At 43.6% G+C, this 26,924-nt stretch overlaps 1 protein-coding gene across 2 annotated transcripts; it reads right to left on the bottom strand.

The window, feature by feature from the left end:
• Positions 1–684: 684 nt before the first annotated feature.
• Positions 685–24,105, bottom strand: siah2l (seven in absentia homolog 2 (Drosophila)-like). 2 transcript variants are annotated; one of them, XM_030437952.1, is made up of 5 exons: positions 23,519–23,819; positions 16,065–16,145; positions 12,800–13,026; positions 5,517–5,696; positions 685–5,430 (listed from the first exon to the last, which is right to left on the bottom strand). In XM_030437952.1, the coding sequence occupies exons 1-5, from the start codon at positions 23,688–23,690 to the stop codon at positions 5,059–5,061; spliced, it is 1,032 nt and encodes a 343-aa protein (XP_030293812.1). In that variant the 5' UTR covers positions 23,691–23,819; the 3' UTR covers positions 685–5,058. The 2 variants fall into 2 exon arrangements, with proteins under 2 accessions (XP_030293812.1, XP_030293813.1); XM_030437953.1 differs by lacking the exons at positions 12,800–13,026; positions 16,065–16,145 and having other exon boundaries at positions 23,519–24,105.
• Between the last annotated feature and the right edge of the window lie 2,819 nt (positions 24,106–26,924).

Below are 26,924 nucleotides of genomic sequence, written 5' to 3' on the forward strand. Positions count from 1 at the left end.
CTAACATGGTTAAATATTCATGCAAAGTTCATGTTTAACTGTGATCGCTCACACGCACACCAACAGAAATGGGTGGAAATCAGCGGCAGTGAGACAGAAGTCATTCAGCAATGTGAAGGTCTGCGTGTGATGTGAAGGATTCATTTAAATAAAACGCCCCAGAATTCAGATATATTTAAACAATCTGGCTGCAAACTTGAAGAAATAGTTTAACATTTTTGGAAGTACACTTATGCCTCAGGCAGCAGAAAGTTAGCTTAGCATACAGACTGGAAATATGACGACCAGGACTGTAAATTAGATCTGATTTGTTGAAGTACAAACGGCAAAATGTATAAACTTTTATGTTCCTGTGTTTCAGGAGTCTTTACAGACTTTGTTTGGCATTTTGTGAAAAAACTGTTGATCTTTGAGCTTTAGAGCTGTTGATTTTATCTGGAAAGATCAGGGCTGTTTCTAGTCATGCTAAGCTAAGCTAAGCTAAGCTGTGCAGACACCCTGCACGGGCTCACCTGTGGCTGAGGGGCGGAGCAGCTCCAGCACCTGTATGGAGCTCAGAGCAGAGAAACCCTGCAGCCACCAGAGGGAGACAGAGGTGACACAGACTGATGTCGCTGTTCTCTGAATCATCCTGAAACATCCCGTCTGACGTTACAACGATGTAAAGATCAGAATCACACAGAATCAAACTGCACCCATTTATTATAGAAACATGGCAGAAGTGAGCAGAACAGAACAAAGAAAGGTCCGATCAGAACAACGTCCTCATATCACAGACGACACCGGTCGCTCTTTTTACTTTAATAGTTTAAGTGGATTTGATTTTGTTACGGTCCTGCTGCTGCTGATCTGGTGGACATCTTTAAATACAATACCCATGAGCCTCAGCTGCTGTTGCTATGGAGACACTCGTTACTAAATTAATCCCAAAAGGATCCAAACTGTTGAATATTTAATGTGGCTTCTACAAAGTGATTTTTAGCTTCAGGTTACCGTCTGCGGTACATTTAACATAATCTGGAGCTCTGCGGCTGGATGTCTGCTGCTGAAATGCACCCTGGGAGATGTAGTTTTTATGTCCACAGGCTTCTTGTACCTTGAATAAAACCAAAGAACTTGTATAACAGAAGAGGATCCACAACAAACGTCAGGAACAGTTTAGAAAATAACGTTCCGGATCTTTACAGTCGAAACAAACAGCAACACAAACACATCGAACTGAGCACGAGGAATAAACGCAGAGCAGTCTTTTGTTTTTAGAAAATATATTGTCATTATAACTTCATTTACAGTATTTTCAAACATTTCATAGAAAGTCAGCGGGTTTTAAAGTGGAAGTGATGATCAGAGAGCAGCGTTCCCTCTGTGTTCGTTATTCAGCGCTCAAAATATCAAAGACACGACTTTAACATCCGAACGCTGGATCCCACCGGAGTGTCGATAAAAAGGTTCTGATGCATCAAACAATAAAGATTTAATGGTCACTAACAGTTTACATTAGTATTAAACCACAGAGAAAGTATCAATAAAGACACTAACTGCTGATAAATTTGAAGTTTGTCATGTTTTCATTAATATTCTGTTAATTAACATCGTGGCTAAGATACATTAGCTTGTTTTCTAGCTAAAAAAACAAAACAAATGTTACCTAACGAGCTATGTTAGCCAAGATGCTAGGTAGTTAGCAACAGAAATATGTTATGTAGCAACCTACTGTAACCAAAATGTCGAATGGCTCGCTAGAAAACAAACATCTAGCAAGCTACTGTAAATTAGCCTTGATTTTAGGTAGTTAGCTTATTTTTGTCAGGTGAAGTTGTACTGTGACAGTTGTCTTAACTAGCTAGCCAACTAATTAGCATCTTTGCTAAGATACATTAGCTTGTTAAGAAGGGTTAGGGTTAGGGTTAGACAACAAACATTTTCTAACAAGCAAATGTAACAGTGAGGATGTTAGCTAGCTAGAAACAAGTCGTATATCAAGCTAATGTATCTTAGCTAACATGTTCAGTACTTAGTTAAAGAAATATGTTATCTAGCAAGCTACTGTGACCAAAATATTAATTTGCTAGCTCGAAATCTTATAAACATTGTTTGGCTAGCTATTTTTTTTTTTATTATTTTGTCTAGCGAGAGACTGTATTTTAGCCAAAATGTACGTATTTATCTTATTTTTGTCACATGAGGTTGTACTGTGACACAAATCAGCGTTATCTAGCAGGTTAGTCAGACAAGATGTTAATTAATTAGTTAATAAGCAACAGATGACAGATTAGGGACTGACATATAATCTGTACATATGAGAATCCATTAGTTTGGCAGTTTTTACAGTTAATTTGGTATTTTATGTTCTTATGTATGTAAGAAACTTTCCTACAAGTCTTTTCTTTACATCAATGATAGAATTACTCTCAGAACTATCAGATTAAATGGCTCCACGTCAAACTGTTACTTTTCTTTTCCGGCTGAACAAACACAGAGGGAACGCTGCAGAGGTCTGACGGTTCAGTACAGACGTGTCTGTGGTCGAGGTATCTGTGAAGTTTCTTCCTGGTCAGTTGCTACGAAGGTTTGAAGACGAGGAATGTTGGAAAATCTTTTGTTTTTTACCCACAATCCCACATTAGCTTTTAATAATCATAATAACCGTCCATCGTGTCACTGTGGCTTTAAACAAGCAAACAGCCTTTTTAAAATACACGTTTCTTTTGTCAGTTCTGATCGACAGTCTCGGTTGTGTTTCCCTGGCAGGTCTTCAGTGAACCGACCTGAAGGTGTCAGGTGAAGCTCATCAGCTCCGACAGGAAGAAGAGGAGGTTGGCGGTAGAAAAGTAAGGCGCTGGTGGCGAGACAGACTGCAGGAAGAGGGACGGGAGGATTATTCCTCCATTTCACTGCTTTTATCTGAGATTAAAGACGGTTTGAGGATTAACTGGATTTCACCGCTCAGCCGGTTCCCACAGAGGTCGAACGCCGACTTCCGAAACGTGAGAGACGAGCCGACAGTGAACCGAGTGCAGTCACAACACGGCTGGATGCTGCCAGCCTCGTTCTGCAGCAGGGATTTGAACTAGCATCCTTCCACTCAGCCTCAGTTCATTACAGCAGAGTCACTGAAGAGTTCACATTATTCTGCTTTACTCAAACTGCCAGCAGCCTTTAGAAAGCAGCAGTCGAGTCCTGTGAGGTCGATCACAGTCGAGTCTGAGACGTCACTGAGCGGTTCTGTAGAAACATCTGGCTGACGGGTCGAGACGTTTCCATCCTGAAGGTTGGATTCAACTACCGCTGGAAAATATGACTGAATTTACTGAAGAATAACAGAAACAACTGCAGCTTTCATGGAAACTTTGAGCCCAACAAGGACTGTTGAGATGAGAGATTACAAAGTTATAAAAACACAAACAATAACAATCAGGATCCAAAACCCAAGAACACAAACACTTTACAGAGTGGAATTAAACCTGTCAGACAAACTGTTCGGATCAGAGCCGATATTCAGCGTTATCGAGTGTTTTGCATCCAACTACTGATAAATTAATCTGATTGGAATCGAAGTAAAAGTAGCGGAAATTTCAATCACTGGTTACTCTGAACTTTGACATCAGTAGTTTTATTTTTGCTGTGAGTGTATCGGCTCTTTTCTACCGGGGCGGTTCAGGTGCTGGTTCAGAGCCGGTGCTCACCTGGAACCAGTTCTGGAACCGACACTTTGGTGGCGAGAAGACTTTAAACCACTGCTTTTACAAACCAGCTGGTGAAGCTTCTTCTGATTTATCCACACAAACAAAACATTTATTTTATTTTCACTGATGGAAGCATCAAGTCGTGTTCGGATGCAGACGTGAAAACGACTCGATGTCGTCCGTCGTGGTTGTTCTTGGCAGCGCTGGTGAATCTAAATCACACACAGACTGGATGATGCGACTCTACGGAAACTCTCATGATGTGAAAAGCAAACTGGTTCTTAAAAGATCCACAACCAACTTGGAACCAGCGCCTGGTTCACTTTGGACCTGGATCACTAAATAATCAGCATCGGTCCTGAAAAAACCAGCGTCGACAGCTTTAGTGTACGACTGTTTCTTTTTACTGTGTTTGGTTTAAATCCTGACTGATGGATCTGTAAGCTGGTTTTTACCCAACAACACACACACACACACACATACATAATATATATGTTGTTATCAGTGTGTTTGTTGCCCGACATGAAACCTGTTTCTGTTTGTTGCAGAAGAAGCTTTAATGATCTACAGTCATTTAGTTCTTGGTGAAGTCGACTTTGCCAGCACAACGACGTCATTTCAGTTATTTTTCTGCCTCCGTTACATTTGTTTGTCACAAGTGGATCAGACTGTGTGAGACCTCAACACCATCAGCAAAGACACATACGTTAGCTCACGTTAGCTTTCGTTAGCGTAACGTCTGACAGGTTTGTTTCCTCTTTATGTCTGCAGTAGCGATGGAAACACTCAGAAAAGGTCAGATGGACGTCAGCCAGTCGTCGTGTCCTTCCATCGCGGCTCAGTGCGTCTCATTTTCGAGCTTATCTGTCGTAGCAACAGTAACTAAGTGGGCGGGACTTTGCTCATGCAGCTCAAATGTAAACCTGAACAGTGGCGGTTCTTTCGGACCGGTTCTGCTGGTGAACGCTGTGGACTCGACCCTGAGACTGAAGCTCCAGAACAGAATACTGTGAACATGTAGAGTCTGAAGAATCTGTTGGTTTCTGCTCCGGAGAAGAAGATCAGGACCGCTCCGGGCCCGATGCTCGTCGCTGGTGGAGATTTCTTCCACTTGTCCTCCAGCGTCCAATCAAGGGACAGAAGGACGACCCATAATTCATCAGGGCGCTGCTGACGCTCTGTCGCTGCTGTCGAGTCATTTGAGAAGTTTTCTCTCAGCGTTTAAAACGTCTCCAAATGTTCAGTTTGTTCCTCACAAACGACTCCAGCCGCTCAGCCGGCGGTACCACCAACACCACGGACCGAGCCCGAAGGTGAACCCGACACCTCCAGAACTGGTCCTGCACGTGTCCCTGTTGTGGTGTGTGCTCCCTCAGCACATGGAGATGGTGACGTTGATCCCCAGGTTGCCATTGTCTGCGAACAGATGTGCGATGGAGGTGTCGAACACCAGGCAGTCGCTGTTCATGATGGCGGCCGCCACCCCGTCGTGGATGGAGCGCGGCGTGGCCTCCCAGGTGAGCCGCCGCCGGTTGCCGTTGAGCTCCAGGCGGTAGGCGAAGTTCTCGGCCTGCTTGCGAGTGCCGATGAGCAGCACGACGGCGAAGAACTGCTGGTGGCCTTCGTACTTCTCCTGCTTCTCCAGCACCAGCATGAAGTGGTGGCTGAAGCACGACTGCATCATCACCCAGTCGACGGCGCCCGGCAGGTTGATGTCCGTCGCCAGGAAGACGATGTCCTCCCCCTGCAGAGAGAGAGAGGAAAGTCTCAAGTCTCTTTGTAAAGATGGCGTGTTATATAATACAAAGGTTGAAAGGTTGTGTTGCCGACCTGCAGCGTGGTGATGGACTTGTGTGAGTGCATCAGGTGAGGCATGACGGCCTCCAGCGAGCCGTGCCACTTGCAGGTGGCTCCGGGACACGGACAGGTGTACGGCCGGAACTCACAAACCTCCTCGTGATCCGGCTTCTCGCTGTGGTGAAGAGTCAGCAGGCAGCCGGCCGACGAGTACTGAGGGAGGAAACAGAGACGGGACGAACGTTAGAGAGAGAAAGACTGTCGGACTGTAAACGGACCAAACCAGAATTTATTCTGTGTGGATAATCAGCAGAACGACGTGTTAAAAGTCGACTTCAGCATAAATAAAATCCATAAATTTGCATCTTGTAACATCTGTGTGTGTCAGCATGAAGCAGAAGAGACCCGAGGCTGAATCAACAAGACGTCTTCCTGAATAAATTAATCAAACTCCTCAATCACTGATTAAACTCCTAAAATCATTAATTAAAGGAAAAACATCTCTCGTTTCTGACAAAATCATTTATTTCACGTCACATTGCTGCCAAACCTGCAGACTTCAGACTCCAGAGACGCTTCTCTCCACAAAACTGTTTTATTTTTATCACTTCCTCAGAAATATGTGTTCGAGGCGACGACGATCAGATGATGTTTGATGTTCAGACTTCAGTCTGTTCAGGTTCTGTGTGGAGGCGACGAAGACGAGAAGACGAGACGAGAGGAAGAAAGGAAACATCTTGACACAAAAACATATTCTGTCTCCTGCTACAGTGACTCCAGAGAAACAGAGCTTTTCTATTTTGGGTTTCGACACATTATTTAATGAATGGAGACGAGGTTACATCCGTTTATTCATCAGAGAGTTTTGATGTTCTGACCGAAGAATCCAGAGGTCAAAATTTCAATTCCTCTTTTGCCTTCAAACCACGAAGTCTCTTTCCTGTGTGAACTCCATCTTGTACTTTCATTTCATTTTTCTGTCTGTGCTGACAGTCTTCAGCGTCAGAGTCCAGTCGTTTCATGTTGACTTGAAAAACACAAGTGGAACAAACGACGACAGTTATTAAGAAAAGCAGCGATTAATTCTGTAATTTCGGCCTCAAATCATCAATTAATGTGCAGGTTGTCATGATTAATGGCTTAATTGTTTAGTCTAGTTTAATAAAATGTTTTTAAATCTCTCATATTGATGTCATAATTGTCTTTTGGTCGTCTAATCGTGTGATTGTTGCAGCTCTAATGTTTGACAAGTGAAATCAACGTCTTTAAACCATCTGCAAGCTAAAATACCAAATAATAATCTAATTTAAGTTGTCACAATTATATATCATGATAACAATAGTTTTAGTTTTCCTATAAACGACAACTGAGCTTCATGTCTTCAGAACAAAGCTGCTGCTGCTGCTGCTGCTGCTGCTGCGGCTCAACACAGTTCATTTAAACGATCCAGATGAAGCTGTGATATTAATAAATCCTCTGCGTTTCTATTCTGGTCAGATTATCATGTGATGGCTGCAGCTTCTCCTCAAATTTTCAGAGATGCTGAAGGTCACAGTGAAAGGATTCTCCCCCCACCTCCTCCTCCACCTCCTCCTCCTCCACCTCCTCCTCCTCCTCCTCCTCCATCTCTTTCATGTTGAACAACAAAGCACCTATAGATAGACCAGGAGCCTATAGCGAGGCGGAGCACTGATGAGGACGGTAAATGAGGTATGAAATCAGCGATACGACGGGAAACACAGGGACTGGAGAGAAGAGGAGGAGGAGGAGGAGGAGGAGGCTGTTTGAACATCTGAACACGACTGAACCCACAGAGAGCGAGAGAGCATCCATAAACATGAGAGAGAGAGAGAGAGAGAGAGAGAGAGAGAGAGAGAGAGAGAGAGAGAGAGAGAGAGAGAGAGAGAGAGAGAGAGAGAGAGAGAGAGAAAGAGGGAGAGAGAGAGAGGATTCAGCATCAGTGTGTCCAGAAGAAGACTGCTGATTGGTCGGATGGCCCTCACACCACCACACAGTGAATTCTGACTGAGACGGATCAGAGAATAAAAACATTCTAAAAAATAAAAAAATAGGCAAAAGAAAATCTGAAATTATTTATCTTGATGTGCTGGAGATATTTCATCAACACGATAAAACAGAAGCTGAAGGACTTTTTATCTGACGCTCGTCGATTTGAGCTTTCCTCAGAAAATAAAAGATTTTAGTGCAAATCTCTAAAACAACAAGTATAAAGTGATGGCGGTGAGTAAGATTCTCACTGGAGTGATTCAGATAAACTGTCTGACGTCCTTTATTGGTTTCCTGATGTATTTAAATGTCCTAATCCTGTCAGCTTGTCTGAAGGCTCGGCCTGCACGTCGTATCTGCAACAACACGTTAAATCTGACGTGTGATTAAACGTCAGTGAGACGAAGTTACCAACATTTATTCATCCTGTATTTGTGCTGAAGAGCTCAGGATTGTTTTCACTGACTGTGAATCACAGTTGAAGATCGTGACGTCCGGGTTTCACATCGTCAACTGTCCTCGCTCTGCAGTACAGTCATTTCTTTTACATCGATCTGAAAACGTTCTCCCAATTAATCTGAGAATTGTTTGGAATTTTTCACTGTTTTTTAGAACCCGAGTGGCTCGCTCTATATGTTGTCCAACATCATAGAACTTTATGATTGTGGTGCTTGGAGTGATTTTAAATTGTTTGGTTCTCAGTGAACGTTACTGATTATAAAATATACAAATCTTTGTCAGTCGTGTTTGAGAGACACGTGAAGGATCGTGGGACAGGATTCTAACGGGACACTTTGGACCGAACTTCAGGATCTGAGCAGCAGAGTTGAAGACATCCTGACTGTCAGCCTGGAGATACGGGTCGAACACTGGATCCTACATTTCCCATAATGCAACTGGAGAAAGCCTTCAGTAGAGCTTCTCTGCCTGCTCATCACCTCCAGTTTGTAACTCAGACTTCCTGTTATAAATCTTTTAAGTCTTCCTGATGACATCACTGTGATGACATCATCACAGTGATGTCATCACAGCACAAACCGAAGAATTACTAACCATGACGACTTATTTAACGAGAAAAATTCCCTTTGAATTAATCATCGTTCTGCTACAATTGAGGATTATTTCCATTACTGATTAATCAAATGATTGTTTTCAAAATGACTCGACTTGTTTCAGACATCTTCAAACCCCAAAATGATCAATCTACTGCAGAAGACAGTGAAAAGTAATTTTTGATTGCAAAACTACTTGAATGATTTTGGAATTATCTAACTACTTGAGTCATACTGCACTCTATTAAATCAATAAATCATAAGCACCACATGAACACGCTGTTAATAAAGGAGGGTTTAATAGTCTGAGGCCCGGTGAGGAGACAGACGGACCGTTTGTGTTCTGTTGGACGTCGAACGTCTCCAACATGACGAGTGGATTCTCTCCAGCTCTGGATTTGTCTCCTTCACGGTGAGCAGACAGCGGGAGGATGATGGATGACGGACGCCTCCGTCTATTCATGAATATATAATTCTAACCTCTCTCTCTGGTTTTTGTTTACCTCAGACCTGCCGACACATTTCTTATTTACAGCAGCAGACTGAAGACAGACGCTGAATCTGTCGACAGCAGGACAGAAAACAGCAACACGACGAAACAACAGACTGCAGACGGACGACCACGCCACCATAAATCTCTCCACGTTAATGTTCAGCCGCCGCAGCCCGGACGATCTCCAGTCGAGTGGAGGCGATTAAACGAGGGCCGAGAAAACAAAGACAGTTAAATTATATATGTGTGAATGTTGTCAGAGATCTTATTAATAGGAGTAAAGATAAAATGATTCAGGTTTCCGTTGAGCCATTAAAAGGTCTTAATTCTGACAGGTTCAGTGTTTTCTCGGGTGTTTAAGACGACATCACTGCACCGTTCGGTCCATCAATAAGTGGAACACTGATCAGAATCGTGTATCAGTCACGTGATGAACACAGAGGAAGGTGACCCAGCAGGAGTTTCAGTGTTCGTCTCATTAAATATTCATCGGCTGCAGAGCTCAGCGCAGCAGCCGCTTCCTGAAAAAGGGCAGCAGGCTGGAAAACATCGACGGGTTCACTGAGGCCAAACTGCTGCTGGTTGTTGTGTCTTCAACTGATGAGGGAAGAAAAAACTTCCTCCAAGACGGTTTAAAAGCCACAAGCCAGGAAATAAATGTTTGTATTCTTTGTCAACCCTTTAAAAGTTGAAATCTTCTCCATAGCTGCTGAGAGCCCTGCTGGAAAAACCAGCATAGACCAGCACCAAAACACAACGTACGTTGTGTTTTGGTGCTGGTCTATGCTGGTTTTTGCAGCAGGGCTAAAAGCGCTAGCAGCCGCACGTCAAGGAGGAGGAGAGGAGGACTTTATATCATCAGGAGGAGGAGAGGAGGGACTTTATATCATCAGGAGGAGGAGAGGAGGACTTTATATCATCAGGAGGAGGAGAGGAGGACTTTATATCATCAGGAGGAGGAGAGGAGGAGTTTATATCATCAGGAGGAGGAGAGGAGGACTTTATATCATCAGGAGGAGAGGAGGACTTTATATCATCAGGAGGGAGGAAGGAGGACTTTATATCATCAGGAGGAGAGGAGGACTTTGACTTTATATAATTCAGGAGGAGGAGGAGGACTTTATATCATAGGAGGAGGAGAGGAGGATTTTTATATCATCAGGAGGAGGAGAGGAGGACTTTCTATCATCAGAGGAGGGAGGACTTTATATCATTCAGGAGGAGGAGAGGAGGACTTTATATTCATCAGGAGGAGAGGAGACTTTATATCATCAGGAGGAGGAGAGGAGGACTTTTATATCATCAGGAGCGGGAGAGAGGAGCTTTATATCCATCAGGGAGGAGAGAGGAGGACTTAATCTCAGAGGGAGGAGGACTTTTTATATCATCAGGAGTAGGAGAGGAGGACTTTAATCATCAGGAGGAGGAGAGAGACTTTATATCATCATGAGGAGGAGAGGAGGACTTTATAATCATCAGGAGGAGGAGAGGAGGACTTTATATCATCAGGAGGAGGAGAGGAGGACTAATCCGGAGGAGGAGAGAGGACTTATATCTCAGGAGGAGGAGAGGAGGAACTTTATATCATCAGGAGGAGGAGAGAGGAGAGGAGGACTTTATATCATCAGGAGGAGGAGAGGAGGACTTTATATCATCAGGAGGAGGAGAGGAGGACTTTATATCATCAGGAGGAGGAGAGGAGGACTTTATATCATCAGGAGGAGGAGAGGAGGACTTTATATCATCAGGAGGAGGAGAGGAGGACTTTATATCATCAGGAGGAGGAGAGGAGGACTTTATATCATCAGGAGGAGGAGAGGAGGACTTTATATCATCAGGAGGAGGAGAGGAGGACTTATATCATCAGGAGGAGGAGAGGAGGACTTTATATCATCAGGAGGAGGAGAGGAGGACTTTATATCATCAGGAGGAGGAGAGGAGGACTTTATATCATCAGGAGGAGGAGAGGAGGACTTTATATCATCAGGAGGAGGAGAGGAGGACTTTATATCATCAGGAGGAGGAGAGGAGGACTTTATATCATCAGGAGGAGGAGAGGAGGACTTATATCATCAGGAGGAGGAGAGGAGGACTTTATATCATCAGGAGGAGGAGAGGAGGACTTTATATCATCAGGAGGAGGAGAGGAGGACTTTATATCATCAGGAGGAGGAGAGGAGGACTTTATATCATCAGGAGGAGGAGAGGAGGACTTTATATCATCAGGAGGAGGAGAGGAGGACTTTATATCATCAGGAGGAGGAGAGGAGGACTTTATATCATCAGAGGAGGAGAGGAGGACTTTATATCATCAGGAGGAGGAGAGGAGGACTTTATATCATCAGGAGGAGGAGAGGACTTTATATCATCAGGAGGAGGAGAGGACTTTATATCATCAGGAGGAGGAGAGGAGGACTTTATATCATCAGGAGGAGAGGAGGACTTTATATCATCAGGAGGAGGAGAGGAGGACTTTATATCATCAGGAGGAGGAGAGGAGGACTTTATATCATCAGGAGGAGGAGAGGAGGACTTTATATCATCAGGAGGAGGAGAGGAGGACTTTATATCATCAGGAGGAGGAGAGGAGGACTTTATATCATCAGGAGGAGGAGAGGAGGACTTTATATCATCAGGAGGAGGAGAGGAGGACTTTATATCATCAGGAGGAGGAGAGGAGGACTTTATATCATCAGGAGGAGGAGAGGAGGACTTTATATCATCAGGAGGAGGAGAGGAGGACTTTATATCATCAGGAGGAGGAGAGGAGGACTTTATATCATCAGGAGGAGAGGAGGACTTTATATCATCAGGAGGAGGAGAGGAGGACGTTATACTATACAAAACTTGTGCTAAGCTACCTGAGCTCATCATCAAGATCAAGTTACTATACGCACAAACGAGTACGTCGTCTACGAAGCTTCACCCGACTCTTCGTTGTTCCTCTGAACCACGAGTCTTAAACCCGACAGTTCAACAGCTGCACGCTCTCACTCTTTGTCATTATATATCACCGAGTCTCACAATAAACACACATACAGTTGGTCAGATTTCAACCACATACACTGATCTTCTTCATCCTCCATTAAAACTGCTTTAAACACATGCAGCATATTTCTCAGGATAAAACCAACACAGCAGGAAAAACACTCCGCAGCCTCGACCTGCTTCACCTCGATCGATAGCAATCAGGCTAAAAGCACTGAGAGAGAGAGTGTGTGTGTGTGTGTGTGTGTGTGTGTGTGTGTGTGTGTGTGTGTGAGATAAATGGATTAGAGGTAAAGAGATTCCCTTCATCGCGGTTCAGCTCTCAGCGGTTTAGGGTTTTTCATTGGCAGGAAATCGGTCGAGTCAGTTTGTTTGAGATCAATAATGAAATCAGATTAATTTAAAACAGGTGAGGTCCAGTTATCAGGACTGCAGCCGGGGTTATAATCCACAACAGATGTTTACACAAACAGCTGCAGACACCACAGCCGTGTTTACACGACATCATCCTCTCATTCACAGAAGTATCACGTAGCTCGTCGTAGCGGTCAGCTCAAACGTCTCAACCAATCACTGAGACCTGAAAGAGGATCCAGGAAGTCCAGTCTGAGCAACAGATCTGTGGGTTCAGTGAACCAATCGTTCAGGTTTGGTGACGGCTCGACTCTGAGCTGCTGCTTCAAACCAATTCAACAACCAACAGCAACAAAAATCCCCCAGAGAAGAAAGACGACACGTTCATCATGTATCTCTGTTCTGTTCGGTCCAGGACTCACCTGGCTGCCCTGCAGCGGTTTGGTGCGGCCGACAGGTCGACTGTCCCTCCCCCTGACCTCTGACCCCTGCTGCTGCTGCTGCTGTCCAGTGTTAGCGCTTAGCCCTGTGGCGCTAGCTGAACCGACTCCGTGGTGGCGATGCCAGCCCAGCAGGCAGCGCCACTGAGCCAGCTCCCTGAGGAGAGGCAGGCAGGAGGCCGGACACAGCATCGCACACACACACACTGCTGACACACACACACACACACACACACACGTACACACACCTTGATTACTTCCAAACCTTTACTTTGAAACAGTCCAGAAACTTCAGTCAGCATAAAACAGACAAACAACAAGCAGTCAGCTGCTCACGCTGCTACAGAACACACAGGATCATTTACAGGTTACTCTGTGAGTTTCTAGATTGTTTTAATTGGCAACAAATCCTATTAAAAGTCTCTGATCCACAATCCTGCAGGGAATCTGAATCATCTGCATGGCAGGAAGCCTCGTTAGTGATGTAGCTACACGCCGGGTTTTAATCTTACGTGATTAAATAAGTCATGTCTCAGGAGTTCATTCCTCCTGTAACAAACACTATAAATCAAATCTGTGACTGAAGCGTCACAGTTTACAGGATCAATAAGTAGCAGGCAGTCCTGGATCAGGGACAGAGGAGTCGTTATAGACAGACAGAACTGAGCCAGAACCTGATGGAGGAACTGTTTTGGGTTTTATCTCCTGCGCGGTCGAACGATCAGCCAATGAGCTGCAAGCTTGTTTTTTTTTTTAGGTTTTGGCTCGAGGACTTGTTGCTATGACAACGACAGCTGGAGATAAACTTTATCATTCAGCTGCAAATAACAGCTTTATTATATATTATTATATTACTACAATTATAACTGATGAATCTGCCAGTTATTTTCTCTACTTAGATTATTAATAGTTTAATAGACAGCGATGGCTTCATGTTGTAATCTGTATTAAAAAGGTGTTATACATATAAAGTCTGATTGATTGATTGATTGATTGATTCATACGAGCAGCAGCCAACAACTGTTACTCTTCTTCCTGCTCTTTTTGTAAAATATTGCTTTTTATTATTGAATTCTTATTTGGGGCGTCAGGATTTTAAAATTGTAAAATCAATCAAAATGAGCTTCCACACAGAAACGACTGCACTCAAGTTTGACACGTTCAGAGGAACATCATGGTGCATTCAGGTGCACGTCCTCAAACCTGTAATCTACATCGACTCGTACAACAAAGTATATGAGCGTCAACAAGGACGTCACGGTGCGTTCAAGTGCACTCTTTCCTACTTTGCCCTGTAACTGCTGCACAACAGTTTCTCTGTGGATAAATGAAGTTCTGTCTTACTGAAGTCTCGTGATGAAATACTGAAGTACTCGATGAAACATCTCGCTTCACAAAGTTTAATTAAGTCACAGTCACATGTTGGTAAACAGGCAGTTTAAATCAGTCCCTCATTGATTCTCTTCACTCAGGCTGAGAAGTTAAACTCCTGAAGCTGTTTGTCCCTCTGTGGCCTCCGTACTTTCAGCAGACAGACAGCAGGACAGAAACAGGCAGCAGCCGGTCGGTCAGCAGCTGTTCAGACAGACTGCGGAGCCACGTGGAGATCATATATCAGAGAGATTAAAACGACTGGCTGCAGTTCGTCGCAGATGCTTTGGTGTCTGAAAACAGAAATCAGAGGATTCACCGCCCAAATAAATCGTCTGCTGAAACTCAGAGTAAACTCAGGACGTCATGAACCGTCTGAGTGGTCAGATTAACTCCGGATCAGGACCAGACTAAGGCCTGTGTTTATCAACAGAAAAACAGGACTGTCGGCATCTTGACTGAGCCTGTCGAAGCACATCGTCACACAGAGCTGCATCCTACAAGTCTGCAGGCCGTTAGCATGGAGTCTGCTACTTTAGGACCCTGCAGGTTTTCAATACAACACATATATCTTCTAAAAAGCTCGTCATAAATATCAGGACTGGGCGACAAAGTCCAATATCATAACAATAATGAAACTAACATCACTTCCCTGTAAAGAGCCTTTAAATCCAGGAAAAGACAACATAAATACTCAGTTACTGTACTCGAGTATTTTCTTTCTCAAACATGTGAACTTTCTCCTCCTCACAGCTTCAGAACAGCCTCGTTACTTCAGTTTGATGCATCTGAGGTGAATTATGGATTCTTGTTATTTCCCAGCATCAGCAGACTGATGTGGACCAATCAGAGCACATCACGCACGGCAGACGCAGCGAGACGAGACAAAGACGTAAAAGACGTAAGAAGGCGTAAACAGACAGAGAGGGAGACTGGAATGTGGAGAAAAGGCGTGTTAGTGTCTCGTATCTGCAGAGAGTTTCTGATTTTCTCTCTTTGTTGCTGCTCGGGACGCTTTACCAACCCAACATGTGTCTATTTGACGTCCTGGGAATGAGACTCAACAATCAACTGTCTTTGTGGTGCGTTCAGGAACAGCTGGGACAAATCCTACTGATTCTACCTTTAACTTTAATAGTCTTTGAATTCTGTTAATATGACGTGAGCTTCAGTTAGCTTTGAGCACAAATGTCCTTCAGAGGGAGACTTTTTACTCTGATACTCTGAGTACATGTCAGACGACATTATGAAGCTGATGTTTGCCTGCAGAACCCGACAGTTATTGATTCTCAGTGTACAGAACACATTCTAATTGGCGCCTTGACAGCGTCGACCTTCAACATTCAGCCCCAACAAAGAAACAATAACATTAATTGGAGTCATTTATCAAGAAATACAGCAGCTATTATCTGTTTTCCTTCACAGAGAGTGAAACTATTTTGGGTTTTAGTCATTTGGGAGTCTTTGGTGAACATTTCATGACATTTTAGAGACTAAATGATCGATCAGTTCGTCAATTAGTCAAGTCATCGTGATCTAATAACCAGTGACGATAAGTATTAACTCATTTTTCACTATTTCAAACAACTAAAAGAAAATAACTGGCAGATCAATTAATAAAGAAGCTAAATGTTATTAATCATCATCATAATCATCAATACCGCCAATCAATCAATCAATCAATCAATCAATCAATCAGAAATAAGCTCTCAATAAATATGGCGATCAATTGTTTACCATAAAGGTCCAGTACATAAATATCAGCTGACTGCAGTTTGTCAACAACAAAATAATACATCAAAACAAGAGCTGATACATAATCAATCAGCACACACACACACACACACACAGTACACACACACACACACACACGTACCAGCCTCTGTCGTTGACTCTAAACAGATGCAGCAGTAATGCAGCTGAACCTCGCTCGCCCGCTCGCTCTCTCTCTCTCCTGCTGCAGCAGCAGAAGAAGAAAAATAAAAAAAAACAACAAACTGTTTTTCTTCTTCTGTGGTGAAACACGAAACACACACAGCGACTGTCACACACACGCAGATGCCGATACACTCTCAGCTGTGTGGCGTCTGTCCGTCCGACCGACCGGCGACACACACACACACACACACCGAGGTGAAACACACACACACACACACCGAGGTGAAACACACACACACACACACGCTCTCTCTCTCTCTCTGAATGTCTCTCCACCTCTCGCTCTTCTTCTCTAAGCGGCAGAAAAACATTCACCCTCCAACCGACCGCACAGCACCGTCACTGAGGCAATGCAGCACACACACACACACACACACTCTGCAAGAAACGCACACACACACACACACACACACACACACACACACAGTGGGGGCGGGGAGAAAGAAAGCTGAGAGAGAGAGAATAAAAAGGGAGTATCGCTCAGCCGAGAGCGATACTCCTCCTCCTCCTCCTCCTCCTCCCAGCATCTGTCGACAGCCCCCCCAACACACACACACACACACACACACACACGCGCACAGCAAGGAACACACACAAACACACACACACACACACACACACTGTAGGACACACTGATTCTTTGCTTTCATGTCTCTCTCTTCTCCTTCCTTTCAACTCTGCAGTGTGTTTACATCAGATTGTACTTGTACTGAAATGTGTGTGTGTGTGTGTGTGTGTGTGTGTGCGTGTGTGTTGCTGAGCTGACAGCTGCTGAGAGAAGCGGCTGTTTCCTTTCTCTTTTTTTATTCTCCTGTTGTTTTGTCTATCTTATCCCAGAATTCTTTGCTCCTCTCACCTTCTTCTTCTTCTTCTTCTCCTCTCTAAAAACACTCTGCGGTCACATTAAAAAACACCTTTTTTTAAATGTTTCCTTCACTGAAAATTTTGCTTTTTGAAAACGTGTCAAATGACCTGATGACTGACGCTGTGATTTAAACCCGTCAATAATTCTTTAAACTGGCAACAGATAACTTTTTGCTTTAACTCATCATTCTGCAGTAAATACTGATGTTTGTGGAAAAATGACATCATCCACATATAGATTGTTTCCCTATAAGCCTCACTGTAACTATGATAGTCAGTTAGCCACCGGGCTCGACGTGGTTCACAAAAACAAAGGTTGATTTATTATGACACAAAGGAAGCACAACCAAACAGGAAGAGGCACTGTTTTCCCCGGTCACGATCCCCAGGTAACGGTGGAACAACTGTGGAAGAACAAGACGCCCGCTGACGGAGGAGGAAGAGGAATGGAGAGCACTCCGGTGTCAAAGTCTGTTCACATGTTGATATATGTTTCCTCGTACCACCGGGACTTCAGAACAAAGACATCGCCATGAACCTTTTCAGTCTGAGGACGACAAAGATGTTGGAGACTCTATAAATGAGCTACTCTAATGATGTCACCCTTTCTGGCCGTGATGTCACATCGCTAACGTTTTGGCTCAGGAAGAGAGAAAATAGATCAAACAGCTGGATGAAGCAGAGCCGGAGGATCTGAAGAGAAGAGAGGCGCTCGGAGGAACGACCATAAAAAAACACTTTAACTCAATTACACAGTGATGGAGAATTTAGCGAGCACTCAGGAGGATCAGATCCATCACATTAATGACCCGCAGGACCAACAGCAGCAGGCGTGATGGAGAGCCAGGCGCTGAATTTAATATCAGGATATTAAAAGGAGCCATTTCCTGATGTGTGAGAGTCGATCACCAGCCTCATTAGTAACGTTGACACTTTTTTAAATCAACTTTCGAAATGCTGCACAGCTGTAACTTCTGTTGCTCGCCTCCGCAGCCCCGAGGCGCCGCGATGAAATGTTGGCAGTTAATGTATCAACAAGGCTGCCAAGCCAGTGACCACAGTTCAAGTCTGAGTTTCAACAACTGCACGTGAGAAACCACTGACGGAGACCAATGAGATCTGCAGCCGTATCTGTTGTGACAAAACCAAGTATTTGAATCCAAACAGTGATGCTCTCATGACTCCAACAAGTGCCTTCACTTATAGAATATGCCGGAATAATTAAATGTTCAAATTCAGGAGATGAAATAAAATGATTTTCATTTAATAATCAGTTGTGTAACATTTCATATGACCACTTTTGGAGAATCATCAACACTCATGAGTGTTGGTACACAGGACAAAAAAGGTTGGGAACCACTGACCTATTCAGACCATGAGAACAGCATTGTGACGAGAGAAATAGAAACTTCAGTCCTTTTGCAGAAACGTACTTAACTTACATTCATACTGGCGATTTGGCTTCTGGAGAAGATGATGACGTCACAAACTCTGTTTGTTTTTCAAAAATCAGAGGCATCTGGATCTCAGGAGGTAGAGCGGGTCGTCTAGTAATTTTTAAAAACATTTTTATATACTTTATTAATAATTTTTTTAGATATATTACATGTTACATGCAAACACACCCTGAAATTCTCTGCATTTGACCCATCACTAGCTGCATATTGTAAGTACACACACACACACACACACACACACACACCTCAGCAGTAGTCAAGGAAGTGAACTGGCACCTCTTCAGCTGCCAGTCCACTTTAATATTGTGGTCCGTAACTGGACTTGAACCAGCCACCCTCCGGTCCCCAAGCCAAGTCTCTACTGACTGAGCCACTGCCGCCACCAATCAATCAGAAGGTGGCTGGTTCGAATCCCAGCTCCACCAAGCTGCATGTCAAACTGTCTTTGAGCAAGACACTGAACCCCCAAATAAAGCACTCAGAGCAGTCAGTAGACTGGTAAAGTGCTGGAGACTGTCAGCGATTAATTCAATGCTATTACACCAAAATGAGCCTGTGTGCTATATTAAATGTAGGTAAACCCATCACACTCATCATCATCATCATCATCATCATCAAGCAGCTCATAATCTTCAGACAACATCCAGGAGATGTTAAATTTATCCAAAAAAGTCTTAACCCAGCTCTGAAATAAACGATGTGTCTGAAACAGCAAATTATTGATTAAGTTGCTGAGGAGTGAGGCATCCTGCTTCTGTCTGATCTCTGATGAGTTGCACATGCTCAGTACTGATCATCACACCACACTGTCTCTTCAGTCTCTCGTTCAAACTCAGCAGCTGCAGAACGATGTTCAAGCTGCTCGACGGAGACAGATTGAAATACTTTAATAAGCCAGCAGCCTCAACGTCAACACACATCACAGCATCGCGGCTAAAAGGGAGTCAAAGAGTAAAGTAGTTGTTCACTCAGGTGTTACGTTTATATCACAGCCGAGCCGATCTGGAGGCGATAAATTCACGACTGCTGAAGGGTTTATTGATCAGGGAGTAAATCCCGATAATATACAGTCATATCGCACACAAAAGCCAGATGTTAGCAGGTGTTAGTGGGTTTTTGGTCAGTGTGAAAGTTGGTGACTGAGTCAGAACCACCAGTGAAACATGTTCAACCTGCGAATCAGACTGTCAGCTTTCTCTCTCCATCTTTAACGGGGCGGTCTGCACCTTTTTTTAAGGTGATGACGTCATAACATCTGACAAATCAAACAACAACAAGTAATAAAAAGCTGATCGAAGACATTAAAAGGGACAGTGCGTAATATATCAAGTATTTAGCGCCATCTAGCTGTGAGGTTCTACATTGCAACACTCCTTTGCTCACCCCTCCCGTTCTGAAGACGTTGGAGACGTTCCGGAAGCTACGGTGGCCCTGACGGACAAGAAACTCATTTTCAAAATATGGACTCTTTCCCAACAGCGTCGAGTGTTTCTACTGATTCAAGTAATGAGGTAAAGATGTAGTTAGTTATTGTTATTGTTAGTGACGAGCGCTTTCGCTGAGCTCCCTCTCAGTTCCGCAGTCAAGCTAGCTCTGAGCGAAAACGCGTTTAGCCTTACTACGTAGTACCACGTAGTGCTTTGTGTCCCTCTCGGCAGTCCATAGTTTTTTTAAAACCAAAAAGACATGGCGGCCTCCATAGAGCTTGCCCGTGCTGTGTATATTCAGATAGGTAATTCTTCGCTCAGGAGGATAAGTCAGATTGTTGGCAGAGGTAATTGTACACCAATGAGGACTTACTTATGAACGAAGACGCTGATTTGAGTTAATAAATTACTTAAATCGTTACACACTGTCCCTTTAAATAATTCTTAACTGATAATCAGGTTCATCCATTAATAAACATTTATATCGACTCAGGTCTCCTCGTTAATGTGACGACTGTTAAACAAACAAACGCTGTCATTTTACTTCCTCAAATACCTGAATCAGCCTCAAACATCCAGTTCGGTTCAGAGCTGCAGCGAAACATCACACTCACACACACACACACACACACACACACACACACACACACACACACACACACACACACACACACACACACACACACACACACACACACACACACACACACACACACCTGCAGGGAGGCGGTGGATGTGAGTGTGAATGCAGATGAGATTATCAGGGTTTGAAATGTAAATGAAGCAGAAGAAGAAGAAGAAGAGCAGCTCGTCTCCATCGACATGTTGATGATGTAGTTTCAGTAAAAAGACAGAAACTGAGGAAACATTCTCTCTAAAAGTCTTTTACAAAAGACACACACACACACACACACACACACACACACACACACCAGTAAAGGGATCAGATAATGTTTGAACAGCTGGTTTTGAGCCTGTATTCCACCACACAGAAGTGACTGGATCACTTTTTAAACTGAATTCACCGTTTCAGCCTCTCAAACAGGAACATGTGCTTGTTTAATGTCTCCTGTTGTACTGACTAAAATAAACCTGAGATTCAGTAAACTGTGAAGGCCATGTTTCATTATCTTCTAGCATTTAATAAATGAATCAACAAAACAGGGCAATGATTGAGGTTCTGTGCTGCAACTACATTTACATCGTTAATTAATCTGAAATATGTTCAGAAATTGAGAAAGAATACTCGTCACAACTTCACAGATCACAAAGTGACGTCTTCTTTTGTCCGGAACCCAAAGACATTTCAGTTACCGTCAGAAACGACAAAGAAAAAATGAAACTCTTTGCATTTAAGAAGCTGGAACCAGACAGTGTTCCACCTGTTTGCTTTAAAGATGACAGGAAACACTGATCGATTTGTTAAAAAGGTAAATAAAACCTTCTGTTTCTTAACTTTGATCTAAAACAAACTGATGACTTCCTGAACTTCACCGTGACCATCAGATTTCTGCAGCAAGTCTCTGAGCGGATTCTCACAAAAACAAAATTACATATATGTCGTAATTTGTTAAAATATTGAATCTCCTCCTCCTCCTTCTCCTCTTCATCTTCCTCCTCCCCCTCCTCGTCCTCCTCTTCCTCCTCCTCCTCCTCAGCTTTCAGTCGACCTCAGAGAGTCAATTCAACTTTAATGCGTCTGTAATGGAGTCAGAGCAGTTTCTGACAGACACCTGTATCACTGCACCTGTCTGTCTGTCTGTCAGCTGATTGTTTCCTTCAGTAAACACCAGTTAAGCATCTCGCTCCTGATTGGTTGACACCGTCGACATGTCTCAGAGCTGGAAGCTCACGTCCACATCACCACAGAGATCAGATTAAAAACTCTCTTCTGATGAAGAAATATTATTAACACATTAACTGAACATCCAGTCTGACATCTTGAACACGAGATGTCCCAACGAACAACATTTTCCCACCAGCGACACCAAACATTGGACAAGATATTCATCAGAAACACCGAGTATCTGTGGAGCGCTACTCGTTGCCAGATCTGTCAGATTAGATGTAAAAGAACGTTAATGTTTATCACACTTACTTAGGTTTTTACTTTATTCATTTAGCCTGTATTTAACCAGGTGAGTCCCACTGAGATCACAGATCTGTTTAACAAGAAAGACCAGTCCAGGAATGGATTCAACAGAATTACGCCAGAAAAAAAACCTAAAATGATCAAACAAAACTGCACAAAAGTGATAAATATTCTCAAGTTTAAGCTCAGTCTGTAGATTGTTCCTCACTGAGGGTGCCGACAACCTAAAAGCACTCATTCCTGATTCAGTCCGCACTTTGGAAAATACAAATTGCGAAATGTCAAGAGAACGAAGACTGAATGTGATATTTCAAGTTTAAAAGTGAAGATAAGTGAAGAGGAAGTAGAAACACGCCCAGGTTGTTAAAAGTTGATACTGTGTGTTTAAAATATCCACATCCGAAGCACCAAAGCCACAAATATAATTACAAATGCGTCAGTATGTGTTCAATGACTTCAGTATCCCTCTGCAGCAGGTGTGACAGGTGACCATGAACAGGAGAGGCCGACACACACACCTCAGAGGTCAGCAAAGTGCCTCAGAGCAAAGCGACGTGGTAATTCAACCCTGGTCGGGAAGCAGGTTTCAAACTAGGACAGAACTAGAATTACAGCCTCGCAGATGTACGACTCCACCCGTCTGTCCAGGTGATATTAATCACACGCTGCGACGACAATCACCAGCCGATGAGCTCACAGAGCGTCTGTGAGTCTGTGAGTTAGTTCACTGAGAAACAAAAAACTACAACAAAGATTCTGGTAGAAAATAAGAAACTACACATTCTACAATGCAGCACAGACGACTACTACTACTACTAATAATAATAATAGTAACAGAACAGAAGCAACAGAGATTTGCTCAGAGTAACTATTATTTGGGTTTATTTAAATGTCAAAAGAGGTCAAAGGTCGACTACTAGAAAGAAACCAAACGTTGGTCCCACATCATTTAGCTCATCAGGACCGGAGCGATCGCTGAATTTAACTAGACAAGCCTCATTTACTCCACCGTAATAAAACAGAGTTAGCAGTGAAGTATCGAGTTATGGCCAAAAAGGCTCATAAAGTAAACGTGCTTGCTCACATCAGCCTGGAGAACAACAATCACACCTGAACTCTGATGAGACACAGTGAGCAGAACTTCTCCACATTAACAAGTTAACTCAACATGAAGTCTCTCACGCACATCTGGAACACATCTGTCCTCTAACAGTTTCATGTTTGAAGACCTTTGTAAACACCGAGTCTTCATCACTGTCAGTCTTCATCTTCATCACTGACATCACTTGTTCCTCAGGTCACACTGACGTGTAGAAATGTGCAGACTGTCCCTTTATGCAGCTGCTCACACACACATTAAAACTCACACTCACCATTTGTTTTGGCGTTCCCGTGACGTCACAAGCCACGCGCACACACACCTGTCAGCGTTAGCATGTTGCGGGATGAGGAAGTCGCGTTAAAGTGCGGAGAAGTGAGCAGTTAGCTCGTGTTTGTGCCGCGCGGCGGTGAGCAGGTGAGCAGGTGCTCAGGTGTGTGTGTGGCGGGTTACCTTGCAGGGGAAGGGCAGCGTGGACGCCACCTTCTCCATGGCCAGGTTCCGGATGCTCGGGGTGAGCGGGCCTCGGCAGGTCGGACAGCAGCTCAGCTTCTGGCGGCACGGGTTGCAGACCAGGTGACCCGCCTGACACTGCAGGATGGGCGGCAGGACGTAGTCGAAGCATACCGGGCACTCGAACAGCGCCGTGAGCTCCGGGGACTGACCGGGGAGACCGGCTGAGGTCAGGGACACGGCGGAGGAAGGGGCAGCAGACCCCGACCCGGCCACAGAGCCCACACCGGCGGCTGCTGCCGCTGCTGCGGCAGCGGCGCCTCCAGACCCCCCGTGCTTCCCTCCGCCTGCTTTCCCGGCCCCGAGTCCTCCACCTCCGGCTCCGGCTGAGGACGGACGGCTCATGGCTTCCAGCTGCGGTCCGTTTCCCGTGAAGTGCCGAGCGGGCGGTAACGTCATCTACTGTTTACTACCGGACGTCGCTCCAGGCCCCCGGAGACACAACATGGCGGCTGCCAGTTTGTATCGCCTGCCGCGCGCTCTCATTGGACGCGGCGTCGTAGATTGACAGGTTGCTCGGCCAATCAGAGAGAGGAGTCGTGTCATTATGTAATGTTTGGCAGCAAAGTGAAAGAAATAGTTTAAATGAGCAGCAGAGAGAATTAATCAACAACCAATTATTATAAATAACTTATACACGTTCATATCTGTTTATGTAATGTAAATATATTGATATAGAATAAAGAAAAGGACACATAAAACAATTCATAATGTAAATAATATTTTTATTATACTTTATTCTTCACTGCATTTGACAGAGACAATTTGTTATATTGTACTTTTTACTAATTTATATGAATCTATTCAAATAATAGTTACACTTCAATGACTCAATGATAGTAAGATGTACCTTCAGTTTCACACAGACTGTGTGTGGTGTGTCTCTGGCGCCCCTCAGTGGAGTGTTGGTGTAAATACATCCTGCTCTCCACAGAGCTGCCTGTGTTTCTGCACTGCCACCAGCTATCAGATACAGACATATTGGACCTTTTCTCTTCCAGAACAACCAGCCCCATCTGAACATGAAGGTGTGATGTGAATCATAGATGAAGATTTACGATGGATTACATGAACACGTAGCAGGAAGGGTTTCACGTTTCCATCAGAGCTGTGAAGGTGTCAGATGTGAGAGCTGATTACAGCGACTCGTCAGTGACATCTGTGAGGGTTTTGGAGAGACCGACAGAAATAATAATAAATACTGTACTTTTGAACTCCAAACTGCGGCCAAACTTAAATTTTTAAGAATAAAATTGTTTGTTTGCTGTTGTTGTTTCTCTCATGTTGCATAAAGGGACTAAAACTCAGCTTTGTTTAACATGTCTGCTGTTAAAATACATAAATGAACCTTTTAAATGTACAAGAGCGATTAAACTCAAGATGACACAGTACCCATCATGGCTGGTGTTGTACTTAAAGGGATATTCCGGTGTAAGTTTAATCCATGAAACTGTGTTAGACTCCCTCTCGAGAGATCAAGTTAGCAGACCGCTAATTTACGGAGTTTTATCAACCTCAGAAACGACCGCACGACAACAATACACTGCAGTAAATGGATCCAAATATAAACCGCCACCAAAAAGCCACAAATAATGCTCAGAACAGCACCAAACTTCAGCAACAGTACAAATAGGGTCTCAGCACATAGTCCGGGGCATCTAACCTCCTGCTAGCTTAGCTGGATTTCTATTGTGAAGCTAAAAACAGATTTCAACTCTCCTCCATCAGCTTCCGGGTCGGGGAAGTCCCGACGCGATGATTACCGAGTGCGGTTAGAAATGCTCAATTCCGTTCTTTTCCCTGTCCGCTCTCGATAATAACTGTTATAAACTGGCAGGTAAGACACATATGAACTTTGATTGCTTTTCCATGGAGTCATAATCATACATTTTCATCCATGAGCCGCGGAACTCTACTGCACTCGGTAATCGACTCGTCGGGACTTCCCGTCAACAGGAAGCTGCTGCAGAAGAGTGGTAAATTTAGTCAGCTTTTCAGTAGAAATCCAGCTAAGCTAGCGGAGGTTAGATGCCCCGGACTATGTGCTGAGACCCTATTTGTACTGTTGCTGAAGTTTGGTGCTGTTCTGAGCATTATTTGTGGCTTTTTGGTGGCGGTTTATATTTGGATCCATTTACTGCAGTGTATTGTTGTCGTGCGGTCGTTTCTGAGGTTGATAAAACTCCGTAAATTAGCGGTCTGCTAACTTGATCTCTCGAGAGGGAGTCTAACATAGTTTCACAGTGATTTAGACCATGGATTAAGCTTACACCGGAATATCCCTTTAAAATAATACTGTGTCAGGTGAAATGACGCAACATGCAGGTATAAAAAGTGAAGTATTCGCTGGTATAAAGTGAATATATGTTAAATATGATATGAGGCTGTAACTGCAGTGAGAGCTCTCTGACATCTGCCTCCAGGTTCAGTGTGTTTTGTCAAACTTTGGCTCCAGATCTGGATTCTGTTGGCTGGTTCAGTCCAGTTCTGGCCTCCAGCCCGCCAGAGAGGCTCTTACTTTTATTTCCAGGAGGACGTGAAGAATTGGCCGACAGCAGCGGCTCAGCTCAATTAACCTTGAGATGCCTTCAGGTTCACTCGACAAAAAGCTGTTGAAAAGAGGAAGAAGAGGAACAAAAGCCAGCCGGGGACTCTGAAGAAGCTGCTGTGAGTGGATCAGTCCAGGTCTCAGAGCTTTACACTGGCTTTCTGTCAAAAATCTGTTTTAAAATGTTGATTTATAAAACACCAGATGGTTTGTGTTAGATATATGATCCATCAGACCTCTCACATGGTCTGGATGGATCAGAGAGTCCAGACTGAACGTGAGGAAGCAGAATTAAACATTTTATTTTATCTTTTAAAACTCAGTTCAGTCCATTACATGTACCAAACATGTCGTATCATATTCACACTATATGTTTATCAGACACCTTCACATCAGGAGGACGGAGTCGGGTTATTATCTCGTGTCTTAGGTTTCTCTCTGTAGTTTCAATTATGTAACTTTTATTTTGTTTATTTGTATGATGATAAACATTGTGAATAGTCAAACTCTTCTTGTTGAGATGAAAATATCTGTTGGTTGTTTTTCCTGTTTTTAATGTGTTTTATTGTAATGTCATGTTGTTCTGTTGTGTCTGAGCATCATGAGAATCGCTTCTTAAATAAAATGTATTATTATTTATTTGTATTATTTGATTACATTCTGTTTTCTTTTCATACATAAACCTGATTTTTTTATGTGAGTCTGTTTCTTATAAAGTTTATCAGGACGACATTAAATATCGACACTGTTTGGAATTAAATACAGATCGACATATTGTTTTTTTCTTTGTTACCTTTA

This window comes from Sparus aurata, chromosome 13 (genome assembly GCF_900880675.1).
Source record: "Sparus aurata chromosome 13, fSpaAur1.1, whole genome shotgun sequence".
Taxonomy (NCBI): Eukaryota; Metazoa; Chordata; class Actinopteri; order Spariformes; family Sparidae; genus Sparus; species Sparus aurata.